The 20828-nt window shown below is 33.3% G+C and overlaps 1 protein-coding gene across 5 annotated transcripts in view; it reads right to left on the bottom strand.

Annotated features, from left to right (window-relative positions):
• Window positions 1–6: 6 nt before the first annotated feature.
• The window catches only part of LOC106876132 (polycomb group RING finger protein 1), a 27384-nt gene continuing 6562 nt past the window's right edge, over window positions 7–20828 (bottom strand). For all 5 annotated transcript variants that reach the window (XM_014924550.2, XM_014924548.2, XM_052972738.1 and 2 more), the window contains exons 2-8: window positions 15020–15122; window positions 11534–11686; window positions 11190–11252; window positions 10062–10164; window positions 7217–7352; window positions 5548–5628; window positions 7–3454 (exon numbers count right to left, since the gene is read on the bottom strand). In XM_014924550.2, coding sequence (XP_014780036.1) covers window positions 3386–3454; window positions 5548–5628; window positions 7217–7352; window positions 10062–10164; window positions 11190–11252; window positions 11534–11686; window positions 15020–15122 — 708 coding nt within the window. In that variant the 3' untranslated portion in view covers window positions 7–3385. The remainder of the gene's footprint in view (window positions 3455–5547; window positions 5629–7216; window positions 7353–10061; window positions 10165–11189; window positions 11253–11533; window positions 11687–15019; window positions 15123–20828) is intronic.

The following is a 20828-nucleotide window of genomic DNA, read 5'->3' as shown; positions in this document are numbered from 1 at the left end:
AAAAAAAAAAACAACTAAAAACTGAAATTACAAAGTTCACATTTCTTAAAATTCATTGAGTGTTAATAGAATAATTTCTATTAAACAGCAGCATAGTAGAATATTAAATACTGTGTAAGTTAATTATATTTCATCAAAAATAAGTTCCCAAAATGATTTTCCTAGACTAACATTCCATCATCTTAATCGCCTGCAATTCTTTGAGGATGATCTCAGTTATTCTTGGAACTTAATTTGTGAAGAATAAACTTTCAGCCCGAATTCCCCATATTAATCTTCCAGTATAATCTATTAAAGTAATTCTACGATAATCCTCAAGCCTATTTCCTCAGTATCCTACATCCATATCCAAGATAATCTAATCCACCAGCATTTAGTATCATCTATCTACTGAGTGAATCCTCATCTATATTCTCCCGGTACCTTACCAAACATAACCTAATCCTCCAGAATTTAGTATTTTTGTGTCATTTATCTACTACATTAATCCTTAAATATCGTCCCCTAGTATCCTCTGCCCATCTGATAATTATTCCTTCATTACATAACATCTATTGACTGGATCAATCTTAAGTGTACTCTTCCAAAATAAATCTAATCTTTCACTGTTAACTATCCTCCATATACTGGAATAATCCTCCAATATAATTCATACATAAAGATCCTGCAATATAAATTTCTCAGAAAAGTCTTCAGAACTATGGCAGCAAAATTTTCTATTGTAATTCAATGATTCTTTTGGGATTAAATATTATATTTAAGGTAATCCTGAAATATAATTCTGTCAAAATAATATTCTAGTTTGATATTCTAAGATTAACCTCACATTTTAATTCTTCTGGATATAATTTCTTGGAACATTTCTTCTGCATCGAAGAGATTCTCTGATATAATCTTATCCTTTTTAAATAATTCTACACCAAAAATTTCCCCTAAGTAACCAAATATAAGAGAAAGACAAAGGACAAAAATCTAAAACCCATAAGAGCCATTTGTTTTCTGCAGCAGTAATCACCCAAATTTAGTTCATATAAGTATCACAAATTCTCTTCATGTATTCTTGGAAAAGAGAGCTGACCAAGTGGATATAGTATTAGACCACAGGCTTATAAATACTGATTTGCAGGCCTAATTTCATTGAGCTTTACACACAATTCTATCCAGCTCAGTTATCCTACTTGATAGGAATAAATAAATACCAGATCATATTAAAATGCTAATCTGCTGTTTTGTCCTATACAAGACAAACATTTTTTTCATCTGCTCAAAGCCATGAAACTGAAGTTAAACATCAGCTGTATTAACATTTACCAATAATGGCACATGTCACACTGATATATGACAAATTAATTCCATGACTGACAGAGGATTTTATAAATCTTCATGTAACTTTTAAAATGTTTATTTATTTCATTTTTTTCAACACATATTGTTTTCTCTAGGGTGGTTTGCAAATTTGCACATTTACAGAAATTGTTGGTCATTCTGTTCTACAGATGGCTCCATATTAAAACAGAATCACATTCATTTTACTTTATCATTATTATTTTCTATTTGTTGCTTTTATTATCAAGACCATCATCATTTTAACATCCACTTTTCCATGCTCACATGGGCCAGAATACATTCATATATACATATATATATATATATATATATATATATATATACACACACACACACACACACACATACATACATACACACATATATAAAGTTCATTCTTCTTGTTTGTTGCATATAAAGTATTAGCACTGGCTACCTGCTGAGTTGTGCATGCTTACTGATTAAATATGTTGCTAACATGAATAAGAATTTTGCTGCCTAGTTGCCTATTTCATGTGTGTCTATCCATAATAGATATATTATGTCTGTACATACATATTACACACACACACATATATGAGTGCGAGAGATTCACTCACATGAACATATACATACACACAATCACATGCATGCATTTTGATATCCATTTGCCCTATTTTCATGTTAAGATGTTTCTGAATAGTTGCATATTTATATAAATATTGTAAGACTGAATAACTATTTTCATAACTTCATGTTCTTCCTAAAATGAGCTACTCATTCATTTAATAGCAACATACTATTTTTTTTTCCAGCTAGCCAGGCTAATGCAAGAAGACCAATATGCCATGCCTGTGAAGATGACAAGATAGCTGTAGCAAGGACTGAGTTGATTTTATAACCTTGCAATTGAAAATTAAGAAGCTTAAGCTTAAATAATAAGTCATTTGTTACAAAAGAAATGTAATAAATTTTAAAACATTAATTCATTATCTGCACAAATTTAAAAACATTAACATTTATTTAAATATATGTCTCAGAAGAATTCATACACACTTTAGAAGATATTTATTTTACTTAATGCATATACACTTTATAGTATCATATATAAATATGATATAAAAAGTGTGTAGACATTTGTGAGACACTATATATGCTTGTCTGTGTGAACGTGTGTGCAGGTATGCCCTTGCACTATATAACAGTCAGATGTTGCAAGATATATGAAGATGATACATGTATGAATGAAAAAAATGAAGAATGTTGTATTAAAGAACAAAGTTCTTTGAATTATATACAAGTATATACATGCAAATAAGACAATCAATAATATAAAATCATTAATGAGAATAAAAGATAAATGCATCAAGTGGGGATTGAACTACTATACATACCTCAAATATCAGCCAAATATGCAAGCCTGCTCACCACAACCAATATGGTGTTTTCTTTCTCATTCTTTATGACTTAGTATATTTTTGAATTTTAACATATGCATATACATACAAACAACACATCATTTGTGTGTGTGTATGTATATATATATATATATATCCACACATTTACCAATACACAAGTAGAAACACACTCTCTCTCTCTCTCTCTCTCACACACACACACACACACACAAACTTGTATATATATTTCGCATATATCCTCTGACTTGCTTCCTCTGAATTATGAAGAATATCTATTTCTTTGGATAATTATTACAAAGTTCTTCCTCATTGTTGTGGGTATTTTTTTTTCTTCTCTTTCTTTCATTTTACTTCATTCTTTTGGTCTTCCAACTGTGGTCATTATCAATCACCATAGTTATTTTATCAACCTTGACAGGAGGAAAGCAAATGTTGACCCCGGCAGGATTTGAGCTCAAAACATACAGGGAAGGGACTTAACCAACTACCATAAGGTATTTTGTCTAACACTTCACTTATGTTTGATTTTTGCCTTACCTCTTTTTTCATTTTTTTTTTTCTCAAATAAAATGAGTTTCTAATTTGTAATTTATGTAGTCCAACAATCAAGCAGGAATGTTCTTTAGCAATTAATATTTCATTTGTAAATTGCTTCATCTATTTCACGAGCTGCATTCAGTAGATGTATTGTAACGTTGTTTTAACCGATAAAATAATACCATGGGGGAATCCTGCAGAAGAAACAATAAATAACTATAATCTTTATACTATAATGATGAAAGTTACTTATAAATTAGTTGGGAGTATGTAATTTTTACTAAAAGAAAACAATTATTAAAGTCTACAGTCATGAAAATTCTTACAAATTCTAATTTTAATATATTTTTATCAAAATGTGGTTTTTAGATTTCTTTTATTATTGAAGATTTCAACTACAGGAAGCATTTTTTAACATTGCAAGACAGAGTCTCTCTTTCTCTCTCTCTCATACACTTCATTGTACTACTTTCTACAGACGTATCAGTAAAAACATTTCTTCAAATTAACCCAGCATCAACCAAATGATGTTAATTGCAGTATCCTTTCATATTTGTTGGGTGTTTTTGATGAAACAGAAAGCTAATGAAGAAAAGTAGTTTTGATTTACTTACATCAATTGTAGCAAATATAAACTTGTATCACTATTGATTTTTGATGTAGGCACTAGGCCATAAATTGGGTTTGGCAATCAGTTTGGTTTGAGGATAAAACACATGACTAAGGTACTGTATAGTGTGAGTGAACCCAGGACAATAAAAATAAAATTTTAGGTATGCAGCCACACTTGGTACAAATTTACTATCACTCTGGAAGATTGATAAGCAAAATTGACCATAGTGGGATTTGAACTCAAAATATAATATAAAGTAGGATGTTTTACCATCACTTCTGTGATGCTTGTATAAATGGACTGGATTTTTGTTAAAACAATTGATTGTATAGCTGAAATGCTTTCCTACGACTTCTTAGCTATAAAGTAGAGGTGAGATTTCCTTTTTTTATTCAGTTAGGTATAATGAAACAAGTAGGGTGAGCTGTTTTGCTCAGGAATAATAATAAATATTTCAAATTTAGGCTCAAGGCCAGCATCAATAATAATAATGATTTCTTTATTAATCACAAAGGGTTTACAATAAAAAACATTATGGACAGTACAGGACAAAACAAAAAAAATGTATGTGCATATGTGTGTATGTATGAGGGTTTTGCATGTAAACAAAGATTAACATCTTTGTTAAAATTCAACAAGTAATCCTCAAAAACAGGTAGATATTCGAGGGTTGCTCACAGAAAAACCCCATAAAAACCAGGGACCTTTGAGGCAGATGCCTTTTTATTTTCTTCTCTCCAACTACAGGCACATGCTCAAGGCAGGCCTGTTCATTTGCACCATTCTCGCCATTTTCATTCACCTTTCAGCAAACTGGTTAGAAGACAACACTTCCCTCTCCACCCTTATTTTCCTTTATAATTCTTTCTACTATAGGCACAAGGCCTGAAATTTTTCTTTTTGGAGAAGGGGGCTAGTCAATAACATCAACCCCAGTGTTCAACTGGTACATATTTTATCAACCCCATAAAGATGAAAGGCAAAGTTAATGTCAGTAGGATCTGAATTCAGAAAATAAAACTAGAATAAATGCTGCTAGTCCAGCATCTAACAATTCTGCCAGCTCACCACCTGAATGATGATGATGATGATGATGATGATTTCTTCAGAAAAAAAATTGCAGAGAAGGAGATAGAAAAGATCTTGAATCTGATATATATTCCTGACAGGTGAACTAAGGCAACATAAAGTATCCCTCCCATAAATGCAATGGAAATATCTCTAGTGAACAAGAGCTGATTCCCTTTTAGCAGGTTACTCAATTCTGCATTTACTCAGCCAACACAAGGGGCTACTGGTTGATACAAAGTTTCATAGCATTTTATTGAGCAAACATTTTTTTGCCCAAGATATGACAGATAAATTTTCAGAAATGCTCATTCCTCTCACAGCTAGACAAACTGAAATAACAAAAGTTTGTTTATGCGCCCTACCCAAAATGCACAATAAAACACCTGCAGTGTATTTGAACTCAGGACTGATGAGTCAAGAATCCAACAAAGCGTAATCCTTTAAGCCATTTTGCCTAGAAATACTAAATTGGAGGACTTTTAAGATCAAGTAACAAATATTATATGAAATTTATGATTGTTAAGTAATGGTAAAGTTGGTGATTATGTAATTATAAACTTTTGTTGGTTGGTTTATCAAGAATCTGGTTTAAGTTTTACATACCTTCTGAAACCAATGCATCAGAAACAATTGCTTCATGCTCATCTCTTCCATTAACTTTTCCTCTTGACATAATACATCCAACTAGACATTAAGACATACAGAAGGAATATATATTAAGGGTTAACAAAATATACAATGAAATAATTCTCTTTTGGAACAGGATCTCAAAGTACATAAAAAGCTATAGATAACAGCTTGTAAATATTGTGTTGAAAAACACTTTTGGATAGAAAAATTTGAAGGCTGAACATACAGTATATACAGAAAACATACAAATTTTTAATATACACAAAAGCAACCAGCTGATGGTCAGTAAACTGTACAATAATAAATTTAACTTTTAAAAGGTTAATAGTAATATATGTAGAAGAGATAAGTTGGATATCAAGTAAAATAAATGATAAAAGATGTTTAAGAGTCATTAAAGTATACACTATATGTACATATTGTTACGAGTAGTAAACTAAGCAGAAAAGATAGCTGTTAACAGTTAATAAAGTAAAATACATTGAGCAGGCAGTTAAAAAAAAATGGATCTTTTTTAAAACGGGGGCCACATTTTTCATTAATGTTTTACGTAGTGTTTTTGGTACCGAAAGACTTTCAAACTTCGTATACTTATCTATTTTGTGTTATAGAACAGAAAAATATTTTTGGATTCGAATTTATTTCATGTAAAAAATTGTCTTATTTCGATAATTTCAACCAATCACTGACGTCCATTCAGCCGATATACATTAAGTGCCGACTACATAAACAAACGATTCTTCATTTTATTTGCTTTTTTCATTTTAAATTTGCTTTAACCCTAACCCTAACCCTAGTGTTAGGGTTAGGGTTAGGGTTAGGGTTAGAGTTAGGGTTAGGGTTAGGGTTAGAGTTAGGGTTAGGGTTAGGGTTAATTGTTTCAGAATCGTTTGTTTATGTAGTCGGCACTTAATGTATATCGGCTGAATGGACGTCAGTGATTGGTTGAAATTACAGAAATACAACAACTTTAACATGGAATAATTTATGGATTTCTTTTTTTTTTAAAGAAGACTAAGAGAAAAAGATGTTTTATATGACACATTCTACCAGTGTTCCAAGTTTCAAAGTGTTTCATTAATGAAAAATGTGGCCCCCGTTTTAAAAAAGATCAAAAAAAATTAATGAATACAGTACAGACAGCATCATGTAAACTGATCTCCTTTAATACGACCACTTTAGTACAGGAAGTATCAGGTGGGTTGATATCAAAGTTAAATTTATAATAATGAGAAATATCAATGGGATTAAACAAATGTATATATGTGTGTGTGTATCATCATCATCATCATCATCATCATCGTTTAACGTCCGCTTTCCATGCTAGCATGGGTTGGACGATTTGACTGAGGACTGGTGCAACCGGATGGCTACACCAGGCTCCAATCTAATTTGGCAGAGTTTCTACAGCTGGATGCCCTTCCTAACGCCAACCACTCAGAGATGTAAATATATATATTTATACACACACACATGTAAGAATAATAACAAATGAGAACATTTAAGTCTTGTTATTTGTTGTTTGCTCCTTCCAAGCAACCAGGATTCAAAGATTGCCTCGTTAGATTTCTCTCTGAGACAAAAAAAAATCAGATAAAGTTCACTTTTATAAATGTATTTATAATAAAAATAGTTAACTTACATCCAAATATTCAGGCAAGGAGAGTTTTTTCCGCAAAAGACCTTTGACCTGTGACACTAATACACGGATAGAACAACGGACAAATTTCTTCTCAAGTGGCCGTAGCTGATAGGAGCCATTCTGAATTGACTGAGGTCTAGATGAAATTTAAATAAATTAGAATTATACAAGATATCAAGCTATTCCGTTTCTATATTTTTGATACATGCAATTTTTCATAGAATTATGTATCAATCTTATGTTTCTCTGAAACCAATTTTTTTGATCTGGTATACAACCTTGGGATTATTAGAATGACCGTGTGGTTTAGTGGTTAGAGTATTCAGTTCATGATTGTATGATCGTGACCTCTTCAGTGACTCTCCACCCCACACATGAAGAGTTGCTGAAAACGTCACAGGATGTGTGGCAAAAGATTTCCAAACAAAGAACATAAAACAAGAACAATAATAAATCTGAAGTGAAGAATGAATATATAGTGTGTGTGTGTCTTTTTGACAAATAAAATAAAAAATGACCATCATTGAAATATGACAATAAATTCATTAATCTTATACAAGAATGCTGTTGACAGTGACTTCAAATTTTGGCCAGCTAAGCCATCATTGGACTACACACACACACTCATGCATGTATGTGTGTATATTTTCATGTTCAATTTTCTTTGTTAATATGAATATGCTTCAAATTTACGTAACTGTATAAAAATTGAGAAAATATTGGTAAAACTCACAACTTAGTTACCTTACCTACCAACAATCACTTAATAACAAAGTAGAACTGTTTGCACAAGTTACCAGTTAAATCTTCAGAAGTATTGGGTCATCCCATAAATAATGTGGTTTTTTTCAATTGCATGAACTAAAAGTTGGAGGGAGATGGGATAAACTACCTGCATCAACTTGCTATAAAAGCAGGAAGTAATTGTACTTTGTTCTTATTTTTAGTGCAAGTTTTGAAGAGTACAGTTCGATTTTAACAGTTGTTTTTCCAAAGCTCTAATGGAAGTGACAAAGGAGCATATTCGGCATATTTTGCTTTACGAGTTCAATAAAAGCAACAACACAATAGAAAGTTTGAGGAATATTAATGCAGTATATGGGAATCGGACAATAAGTGTAAGCCAGTGTCAACGGTGATTCAAGAAATTCCCAACTGGAAACTACAGCCTAGAAGATGAGCCTCTTCCTGCAAGATCTGTAGATCTCAATGAGGACATCCTGCAAACCCTGGTGGAACAAAATCCCATCGTAACTGTTGAAGAACTAGTAGAGAAGCTTGGATTTAGTCATTCAACCATTCATTGACACCTGTGTGCCACTGGAAAAGTCAGCAAATTGGGTCAATGGGTTCCTCACAAACTTTCTGAGTCTAATTGTGCACAGAGAGTGCATGTGTGCTCTTCTTTGCTGTCACATCTCATATACAAATCTTTTTTGGACTGAATAGTGACTGGTAACAAGAAATGGGTTCTCTATAAAAATGTCCAGGGCCGAAGACAGTGGGTAGGGAGAGGAGAAACACTGGCACCCCAGGCTAAAGAAGGTCTTCACCCACGTAAGGTGATGTTATCTGTTTGGTGAGATATAAAAGGTTTAGTCCACTTTGAACTTTTAAACCCAAACCAAATGATAACAAAGGAGATCTACTGTGAGCAGCTTGAGCAGCTTAAGTCAGCGCTAGAAGAAAACGACCATCTTTGGTTTCTCCCGTCAGGATAATGTTCGGCCACATACAGTGATGATGACATTTCAAAGGCTGGAGTAGTTTGAATGGGAAACAATGCCCCACCCACCATATTCGCTGGACATTGCCCCATCTGATTATCATTTTTTCCACAGTCTTCAAAATCATTTGGATGGAAAAAATATGAATTCTGTACACTAGGTCAGAACAGAACTGGAGGAGTATTTTTCATCATAGACAAGTGAATTTTGGAAGAGGGGCCTGGTAAGATGGAAGAGCATTGTAGAAAATAAAGGAGAGTATATTTTAGATTAAAAAAGAACTTTGTTTATCTTAGCTTTGAAAAATAAAAGAAGTATAAAAAAAACGCATTATTTATGGGATAACACAATACATAAGAATAATGTGTCATGTTTAGCATAATTCTGTGGTTGTTATTACGTAGTACTAAGTTCTGATTAAACAAACTTCTGGGTGATAAGTACGTAGTTGAACAACTCGGTGCTATTGACAGGTTCATTGCTTCAGTTAAACCTATCCTTGTCTAATAGAGGACTATATTCTAGTCTCAGACATTCAGTGGTTTATCTCGCGTGGCATCAACTGATAAAACCCAGCCTATTCAGGCTGTTTTCATGGTGATCTCAGTAAAGTTTGGCAAGGTGACCTTAGAACACAACAGTTGTCATTCATCTACACTCATCATTAGAAATGTTTATCCCAACAGTGTTGAGGAGCTAATGAAGTTATTGGTGTTGCTGCTATTTTTGTGTGCGCATACTTTTTTAAGTTTGTCTGGACAAAGTGGTGAAATAAGTGTTCTGGGGTGTTTGCTTTTCACTGTTGACTTTTCCTCCTCTGACTGCAATCCCAGTGTGACCATCCTGTTTTGTTTTGTTTTTTTTTCTTGCATTATGTACCCAAGGTTACATTATCCAGGGTGCCCCTCCTTATTAAATTGGTAGGATGTGATTTGATGGAAGATTTGGCAGCTAATTTTACAACAGGTTGAACATTTATGTAAGAAGTCCTCTCACTGGCTTGAAAACAAATTGATAGAAAAACGGTTTGAACAAGTGACTCTGTAATCCAGTAGTTAATCTTATGACTATTCTGCATCTATGAAATAATTCATATTTATAAAAGTATTCCAACTTACCCATATCGCTCTAAACAGAGACAAATTTGTTCATCAAATCTATATTGGTGTCCATCAGGGTGGTTTATAATTGTTGATGGTTTCAATAGAGTATTTTCATCTCCTGTAGGAATAAAAGAGTGTTATGAGCAATTACTGAAACACAAATTTATGTTTTATATAGAAAAGGCAGTGAGAGAAAATTAAGAGATATAAACTAGTGGTGATATCAGAATTATGTTATGTATACACTATATAAATTTTTTGCATTCCATCTTGGAAAATAATAAATCTCCACAAATCATATATATATTGATCAACACCATCACTGTAATACCCTTAATATTATGTGTCTGTTTACCCAGCACTCAAGAAGTGGTACTAGATTATCAAGGAATCTTACTGGCATTCCATCCAACTATAAAACTACGGTTAAATAGTTTCTCTTAAGAGACTTCGAAAAATATTTAATTGGTTATATAACTCACTATATTATTAATAACAGTGCTCCACCACTACAAACACACACAACCACAACCATTCACATAACAGACAGTTTTTCACTTATCAATACTCTATTATCCCCTCTTAAAGCTGTGTCCACCCACTAGCCCTATGGTCATTTGAAAATTATTGATTCCAGAACCCCTATCTGAATAAATTTTACACACCCAACTTTCCTCTTTCGATCATTCATAAGGCACCTTGCCATTCAATCTCCTTATAGAACACCTTACTAATAATATTTCATTTAAAGAAATACATTTTTTCCAGAAACCTTTTCCTATACATCAGTTATCCTGACCCTCACCCAATTTAGGAGACCTAAGAAGAATAAGTTATAGACATATCCTCCCCACCCACTCATCTAACTAATAATAATCAAGGCATTGAGAGAACCTCTATGTGATTTAGACCAACTGGAAACAGCAGTCAAATCTACTTCAAAAATTACACTATTGTCTCAGAAAAGGAAGAACATATTATACAATATAGTCTTGGATATGCAAATGACAGAATAATCTCAAGTTGAAGATCTTTGATCATAGTCTACTCAATCAAGATAACCACAAGTAACTAATAGTAATAAAAAAAAACACCGAGAATTCCTAGATCAAAATCCTAATGAACTTTGCAAAATAATCTTACCATCTTTCTTTTCATTTCCAAGGCCACGGGAGTTATAAAATTCTTCCCTTCTCTTCTCTTCATCTGAAATACAAATAATAAGAATATTGCAATTCCAAGAAATACAAAAACATGGAAAATAATCTAAACTAAATAATGCACTGTATTTTATTACTGAAGAAGAAAATAACTTTTAACCAAAATAAATATTGTTTTTAAAATATTTGTCAAAATCAAATGACCAAAAAAACAAAGCTTTTCTGATAACTCTTATAAAACTATATCTTTAAAATTTTCCACAATTGTATAAAAAATTAATGTTTTGAAATGAACTTTTTTTATGCTTTGTCTTTAAAATAACTTACTTTCAAAGAGTCCAGGCACTAACTTATAGACAATATCCTGTAATGTCCGGTCAGCCCTCAAGTTTGCCAAAGGCTGGGTTTCATGAATTTTCATATTACAATGAGGACAACATTTGCTACTTTGAAGATACTTAACAATGCAGCTTTTACAAACTGAAATGTAAAAAAAGAATACTATTTTTGATATATCACTGGAGATATTACAAAAAGAAATTATACACTGAAGGTGATATATTAAATTCTGTGGTATAGTATAATAGCAACGAAGTATCTAGCTGTGTCACAGTATAATGTTGATGCTGTGACTTTATACTAAGCTGAAAAGTCATAGCAAGGCAATTTATTCGTAAAGCAACTTTTTGCCAAAAAGTTAAAATTCATAAAAATGCTTATTTCAAGTTTAAGCCAAAGATAAAAAACATTTTTTATGATTAATCATCAGAATTAATTACTTCTTAAAGCTAATAAAGTTAAAATCAAGCAATAATGTTGAAAAAATGAAATTTCACTCAAAAGAATTTTTTTCTTTTGATTAGATACTGCAAAGAATAGATAGATTCATTGATATATAATTTTATGTATTAATTAAACTTAAATTTGTTATCTATTAAACTTAAATTTGTTATCTATTTCTGCTAGCTTTTAGTAGAGCTTTTAGTATTGGACTACCACTTCAGAGCTATTTTTAGCACTCCCTCTGACTTGTCCTATCCTTTGATGTTGAAAATTATTGGACATCAGGTGTATCTAGTCATTTGAACAAAAGTCTAGCATGTCTATATGGCTACAAGGTACTTTTATCAATATTAGTTATTGGTGATTGATACCAACTGTTAGTACTGATTATTTGCATCTTTTCTCCGATTCATGAAACAGGCCTCTTCAAGAATAGAATTATCTACTACCACCCAATTGTAAGTGTATTTACCTAGTTTTAATTATTTGCACCTGTTATTGAGAAATTTTTAATTTACCACTAAAAGTAAGTACTTTTTCTTACTATTTTTTTCCCTATATGTAAATGTACAGTAAGCTAGCTGTTTCACAATGATATTTTGATATATATTTTTTATGTATTGTTTTAATTTGTTTGTTAACTATTACATAAATTTTTATCTGAGGTTTATTGAATTGAATCATTTTCTTTCACTTGCATTGCTGGGTCTTTTTAAGGTTGATTGTGGAATTCTTTTGTCGTTGCTTCTGTTTTCCTGTTTCAAGTAATTTTAATTTTGATCATTATGATTTTATTATTCTTAACTCAGATGTTGAAGCCAAAAACAGAAACATTCCCAAAAGAATTTGTTTCGACTCACAATACCCAGTTACATTGCTGATTGTGTCTCACTGATGTCAACTGCGATAAAAGGCATTTTGTTGAGTCACACAGAATGAGCAAAAACTATCAAATCTATCTTTAAAAAACTACTAAAATTGAACAGCCACCTATCAAATTGTTTGAATTTACCAAAAATGATCAATCTTGGAGTGCAATGGTGACCAAAGCATTTGTTGGGACTGACGTTCCTTTGCACAAGCTCACTAATCCAAGTTTGAGAAGTTTCTTTGATTCTCTCAATAAACCACGGCCATCTCAATCTAAGTGCTGAAAATATGTTGATACGCTAAGTGCAAACATGGCTGAAAATTGCAAGAGCTGTTGGCTGATCAAAATGTATTTTTAATTGTTGACGAAAGTGAGATCAATGACAAAAAATTGTTAATGTACTTAGTGGTTCAGTTAAAAAATCTTCAAAAAACGTTTTTAATAGAATGTTTGCGACTAGAATCAACTCTAACTGCTGCAGTCATCACTCAGATCATCAATGATTCATTAAGAAATATAGCAGTTCCAAGAGAAAATTTTCTCCTATTATTGTGTGATGCTGCTCAGTATATGGTAGCTGCTTGAGAAACATTACAAGTTTTGTCCCCTAAGCTCTTGCATGTAACCTGCTCCCATCTACTGTGCAACTGTGCTCTAAAAATAAAGGCTTTCTATCCTGCATTTGATTGTCTGATTGCTATCATTAAGACTGCTGCTGTAAAAAAACAAAAACCATTGAGAGCAATTCAAAACAATCTGATACATCCTTCAGCCAATTGTGATCAGGTAGGGTAGTTGGTTGGATGCTTGAAATAACTATACCAAGAACCTTGCAGAAGTTTAAAAAATTGTGAGTTTTGAGGATGAAAACATGTTGGTGCGGAGAACAAGAAGCTGTGTGAACTCCTACAGTTGAAAGAGTTGATTTTGAAAGCTGAATCAACAGCCTTCATTATCTATGATGCTTACAAAACCCTCAAAGAAGTGAAATTCAATGAAGACCCATGTTACACCATGAATTATATTGATTTTGAATTTAATAAAAGTTTGATAATTCAACTAATGAACCCCAAAGTTTCACCCACAGAATATGTAGATCTGAGACAATGCCAAGTGACATCAATTGCTGTACAATGCAGTTTTTCGATGCTGGAAAAAATCCTTGGAAAAAAAACAGGAATTTTCTGCCTACAAATGTAAAACATTATATCATATTGTACAATAATAAATTTCCACAATAGTTATTTTTAAAAAATTGTTTTGATAATACTCTTATATCATAAAGTAATCAACTCCTTCATGTTCATGGATTTATCAATAATAATAAGGTTATAATGAGTTTAAAAGCTACTGATAAAGTTAAAAGTTAAGGTTAAAAAAGTATGAAAATAAGGTTAAAATTGAGCAATTTTTAAGGCTAAAAAAATTGCCCTAGTTATTAGAATCCTGGTATAGTTATTAGAGTCCACTGTTTTATTTTACAGCAAGTATCACAATTTATCACTAAATAAAATACTTAATTCTAAATGTCACAGTCCATTAAAGATTGCAATATTTTAACATGAATCATCATTTGGAGTTTCTTCAGACTGTGCAGCCCTGGATTTGAGTTCACACAGTAAACTAATGAAACATTTGTCAATTATATAGTTCAGTGTTGTAAACAGCAGAGAATGCTACCTTATCCAAAATATCATTATACTAAGTAAACTAGGCCTTTGTAAATGTATCTTAAACTGTAAGGTTTTTAAAGCTGGTGTTTAGTTCCAGTTTCATGTTAATATCCAGTGAACAGAATATGTCCTGAATAAGATGCTGGTGTACCACAGGTCACTCTAGTAGAGGATCCCAAATGTTAGGTAAATGTATGCATTTAGAATCAACTCCACAGTCCAAGTATATGGTTATATGTCTTGAGGATGATAGTTTAATATTATACCTGCCGAGCTATTTTCACTTCTACATATTGCAGAATGTAAACATATATTCCTTCATTTAATTAGCTGCAATTTCCAAAACAAAGATATGTATTAGAAGCTGACAGGTGATGGAGGAAGTGGATGGTTGGTGGGGGAAGATTATATTTATATGATTCTAGTCCCCTCTTAAATATCAGATACATTTGACATGTACAGAAAAGTATTATTAAATCAGCTTACATGTATGAAGGCATTCTGTGATAGTGGTAGCATCTATGAAATAGCCTGCACATAGTGAACACACAATGTGTGGGTTCACCTGACGGATACGGATTTTCATCATCTACAAGAAAAAAAATTTAATTAGTTTTTATTACAACAAGTAATTATCAGAGAATAATAATATAATAATAATAGATGGCAAGACCTGTAGAAATGCTATGTTTTATAAATTTTCATACTTTATTTTACTGCAGAAATTTATTTGACCTCATGACATTATGATAAAAATTTGTTATGATAATGAATTAGACAGCATATTAAGGTTATTGAAAAATTAGGATATAGATAACTTATAGTGTTAATAACAATATAATACATTCTTGTCTTCTCTAGCTGCAAAGTGATCATCAGTCCACTGCACTGTTCCACTTGCAGTTTAAATTACTTGTTTCTTACAAACTTTAAACAATATCATTCAACTTTGATGTGTGGATCAATTAGTATTCTAGGAAAAAAAAACTTTCCTGATCCATTAATGACACTGATGCCACCTCTATATGCAAGACAATAACAGAAAAACTCTTGTGAACACAAGTCCATCATTCTTCAATATGCTGTATATCATTCCACTATTTTCTATAACCATTGGAAAATAAAAAATACTCAAGATAGCAAGATTTATATGAGATCTTTATTGATAGCACATTTCTGAGTTGAGTTTATTTTTGAAAAGTTGTTTTCACCACTAAGTATGGCAATGATTTCATTATTTGTAGGAAAATTGTACTGCTTGAAGTTAGGGCTTTGTCTGAAGTGCAGTTCATATTTATGGAGAATTGTATTTTTTTTGAGTTTACATGCCTATTCTTGCAATTCTACCAAATGCATATTTTTATACTCCAGTGCATGGGTAATAAAAAATCATAATTTCTTATATACTAGATACAACCATTTTGAGATGGTTGTACCTAGTATATAAGAAATTGTGATTTTTTTGTTACCCATACACTGGGCTGTAAAAAATATGCATTTGGTAGAGTTGCAAGAACAGACTTGTGGTCTCAAAGCCTCTTTAGCATCAATAAAATGTAGACAGTTGCATATAGAAGAGCCAATCACTTAAAAAAGAAGGAACTTGTGGAAGAGAGAGACTCAAGAAGATGTGGGACAAAGTATTGAAGGCTGATCTCAAGATACTGAGCTTTACAAAGATGACAAAAGACCAAAATATCTGGCACATTGTTGTATTCAAGAAGATCAGTCTGCAACAGTAGAACTGATACTGGTGCTGGTGCCACATAAAAAGCATTCATGCTGGTGTCACATTAAAAGCACCTGGTACACACTGTGGAATTGTCGGCATTAGGAAGGGCATCAAGTCATTGAAGCCATACCAGAACAGACAATGGAGGCTGGTGTGGCCCCTGGCCTTACCAGCTCCAATCAAACTGTCCAATCCATGCCAGCATGGAAAACAGATGTTAACTGATGATGATGAGGAGGAGGAGGAGGAGGAAGAGGAAGTTAGTCACATACTGGGTGATCATTTTACATGTACAGAGTAGAAGTAAAATATGTCTGCCCTGGGATTCTAAATCAATAAAGGCTCTTTTCTTAAGTTGTAGTAATTCTACTCAAAATGAGGTAGAGGAAACTGCACGATTATATTTTTCCTGAAATTATTAGTTTCCTCAATATTACCATCAAAAAGCAGTTTGAGTTCATCATGGTCAAATTATAGCAGAGGAAGTTGTATTTTATTCTTATTGCAACGATTTAGAAGCTCATTTCTGAATCTCAAAGTATCCCACTGAATATAGAATCTGTACATTTTTCTTATATCATATGGTTCAACTACAACTTTTTTATTCTAGTGTTTTATATTAGAAACATGAAGATTTCAAATGTCTTCCTGTATGAAAATTTCTTTAATTAAGTAATTTTTTCACTTCATATCCAGTTCTTTCTCCAAAGTTCTACCCAATGTTCTGCACACATTACCACACAACCATACCTGCACCTTGTGTTGAAAACAATTCTTTCTACCCAACTTATCATCTTTAATCATTCAACAAGTTAACTCCTGTTTTATTCAATTTAGCATTAATTTTACAGGTGTGGTTTTACTCATATTCTAAGAAGTGAATGTTAAAAATGACAAATTTAAATGACCTGTTTTGTCATGAAAATTTTATTATGTTGGTATAGCTACTAGGAAGAAATAAATTACACGATTCTTCTGTCCAGGAAAGTCTTTTTCATTGCAATTGTAACTGGTCAGTATCAGTGGCATTTCATATCCCTTTCTCTTACACAAACTTGTAATCATAGAGCCACATATAAGATATATGTGTATATCAAATGAAGATAGGGCAAAGCTGGTTGATACCTTTGAGGGGCATCAAACTGACTACCTGCAACTGGCAGACATACTTCGCATTAAAAGAAGTACTGCCCGATCTATAATAACAACCTACCTATGGTCTGGGATGCGCCACAAGTTGCCCAGAGGAGGTGTCCACCACATTAAGGTTGATGAGGAAATGCAAGCCAGGCTTCAGGTGATTACTGCCAGCCCACTCACAACCCTTCAACAAATGAAGAGGGACTTAGAGGGAGCATTGCTCAGAAAGCTGCCTGTTTCCATGTCTGCAATCTCGCAGGCTCTAAATGGGATGTTGATAACTATGAAGTTGGCCAAAGACATTCCTGATGCAAGAAATGCCCCCAAGAACTCTGGAAAAGTGTTATGTGTATGTGCATTGCTTCATGGAAAAGGGAGTCATCAGCCATTGCGTATTCATTGATGTGGGTACAACATTTGGACCAGGTAGTCTTTTGGACGAGCCCCTCGAGGCATTCCTGTTTGCCAAGTTGTCAACCGTCAGTGTGGGAAAAACTACGTCACTTTTGCAGTGTTGGGAGAAATCGGCCTGGTTCACTACTCCATTGTGAATGATACAGTTACACGAAACTCTTTCCAAGAGTTGGTAAAAACAGTTCAAGCATGTGCCAACATGTTCCCAGCAAATGAATCCGTCTACTTGATCTATGACAATGTGCTGCCACACATTTGTGCTGAGCTCCCAGCTGATGCCAACCCATGGGTCAGTCTGAAACTCCTACCTCCCTACTTGACATTTCTTAATTGTAAGGAAATGGCACATTCTGCCTTTAAGGTAGCTGTCAAGCGGGACCTCATTCGAGCTGAGTTGCAGCAAAGAAGGGTTGGTGACCGAGCATCTGCAGAAAAAGCTGGCATGACCATGGAAGAATGGTGAACACATGTCATACAAGAGGTCACAAGGAATAAAATCAATGCTATCACTCCAGAAAATTGTGTTCGTTGGTATAGACACACCCAGACCTACTTCCTGTGATGCCTTGATCATCAGGAAATAGACAGCTAAATCCTCTCAAATGAACTCTCCTTATCAAGACTGTAAAGCAATAATTATCTTAGAGTACATAGCACCTTTCCCCCGATGAAAGAAAAATGCAAAATCAAAGAAATATATACTTTTCCCAACAAGACATATTATGCAAAGTAAAAACACATATCACAAAATAATGTATTCAAAATCAAAGAAAATGAGTATTTGTTGTAATTGTGAGTTTCTTTAAAAGATTGAAAAGGCTGGAATGCGATTTCATGAACTTTTTAACAATAAATACCTGTACCTATGCAAAAATGAAAGAATACATAGAAAAGACATGGGCACGATAGATTGCTTAAAGCATAAACAATGGATGAAAACACATGATTATGATAACAATAATCATGAGATAAAACCAAAACAGCTATCGTGCTAATTTGATTGCTCAAAGTGTTAAATAGAATCTGAATGCTCAAAAAGATGCTTCTTCACATTCCGACTAATTTAAATGCTCTCAACAGGCATTTTAATTTGAATGATGTAAATACTAAATTCTTTGATTGAAGTGTGAAACTGAATGATCGTAAAACGAATTTGAATGACTAACTTCATGGGGCTAAATTTTTCCTGACTTTCAATGACCCAATTATCGTATTGAATGACAAACATATAAAAATAACTGCAAAAACCTATATTATATGCTTTGAAATAAGGGGAGGCTGAAAATGAAAATAATTTCCCCACTACAATGCACCATTTTGAAGTAGTTAGTAAGACACAAGTAACATACATGTAACTTTGGAAATCATCTTCCAATGATCTCATCCAGTAGGGAGTATTCAATCCATTGACTTGGAGAAAAAAGTCAAAACTCTTTTTAAAGTTTGGAAGAAAATTCGATATTCATGATCTCTTGAAGCTGCTTGAGAGTGTACCAAATTAAGTGAATGTGTATAACAATGTACAACTTCTGTCAGTGGTGCAGCTTTTCTATCTTTACTGACATTGGCTTATCCCCTAAACCTTTCCTTCTTAACAAATCACAAAACATTTGACAATTAAGATTTTATCTGAAGGTTTGTAGTCTCACCAAGCATAACAGCTACAAATGCTGTATTTTTATCATTGGCTTAATTACACCTTCACTTGTAACAGCTATACAATTCAATGATTTTGTTTTGAATATCACTTCAAAACTGAGAAAAAGTGTCCTTACACTGACAAACTAACAGACATGGGAAACAGAAAAACTTGTTCAGAATGGGTCATCTCATCTTTCACTCAGACTATTCATAATACACCTCATGTATCCAGCATAGTACATAGAAGATTGTTCATCTTTATATATCTATGTAAAAGGCGGGCATTTTTTTAATTGCATCTCGGTATATGTGTTTTTTTCCGGAATAAAATTCAGCACTGAATATATTCCGGTTATATATTTAATTAATTCAATAATAGGATAAGATCTTTTACAAAAATTTATCAAGTAGCTAGCGTGAAAAAACCTCATAAGGGAAAAATCCATCATTTATTCCCTAGAATATATTTATTTATATTTATACAAGAATGCCTCACGCTAAACTACCGGAAAAAAACACGTATACTGAGATGCAATTCAAAAAAGTCCGCCTTTTACATAGATATATAAAGATGAACAATCTACTATGTACTATGCCGGATACATGAGGTGTTCGTTTTGGTATGTTGAATCTTTTGTTTATTTTTATGTATTTTGACCATACTATACTGATGATCAGAAGTTACATATTGTTGTAATAACTGTGAAATCGATTCGATATATAGTTCAGTCTGCTTCATGGCAGTGAAACATGGGCCATGACTGCTGAGGACATGCGTAAGCTCGCAAGGAATGAAGCTAGTATGCTCCGATGGATGTGTAATGTCAGTGTGCATACTCGACAGAGTGTAAGTACCTTGAGAGAAAAGTTGGACCTAAGAAGCATCAGATGTGGTGTGCAAGAGAGACGATTGCACTGGTATGGTCATGTGGCGAGAATGGATGAGGATAGCTGTGTGAAAAAGTGCCACACTCTAGCGGTTGAGGGAACCTGTGGAAGAGGTAGACCCAGGAAGACCTGGGATGAGGTGGTGAAGCACGACCTTCGAAAATTAGGCCTCACCGAGGCAATGACTTGTGACCGACACCTTTGGAAATATGCTGTGCATGAGAAGACCCGGCAAGCCAAGTGGGACCATAATCCGAGGCCTCTGCCTGGTGTTTAGCCAGCGCACTTATGTGTACCTTCCCTTCATTGGACACTAAACTCCGCTTGCAAAGACTTGTTGAGGCAAGTGAAACCAAATTCGACGACTGGCACCCATGCCAACATCTCCTTCATTGGACACTAAACTTGGCTTGCGAAGACCTATTGGGGCAAGTGAAAGCAAAATCGTGATGCCACCTGTACCAGTGGAGCACTAAGAGC

Source organism: Octopus bimaculoides, chromosome 14, assembly GCF_001194135.2.
Source record: "Octopus bimaculoides isolate UCB-OBI-ISO-001 chromosome 14, ASM119413v2, whole genome shotgun sequence".
Classification (NCBI taxonomy): domain Eukaryota; kingdom Metazoa; phylum Mollusca; class Cephalopoda; order Octopoda; family Octopodidae; genus Octopus; species Octopus bimaculoides.
The sequence above is the reverse complement of the archived record's forward strand: the minus strand, read 5'-3'. Positions and strand labels throughout refer to the sequence as shown.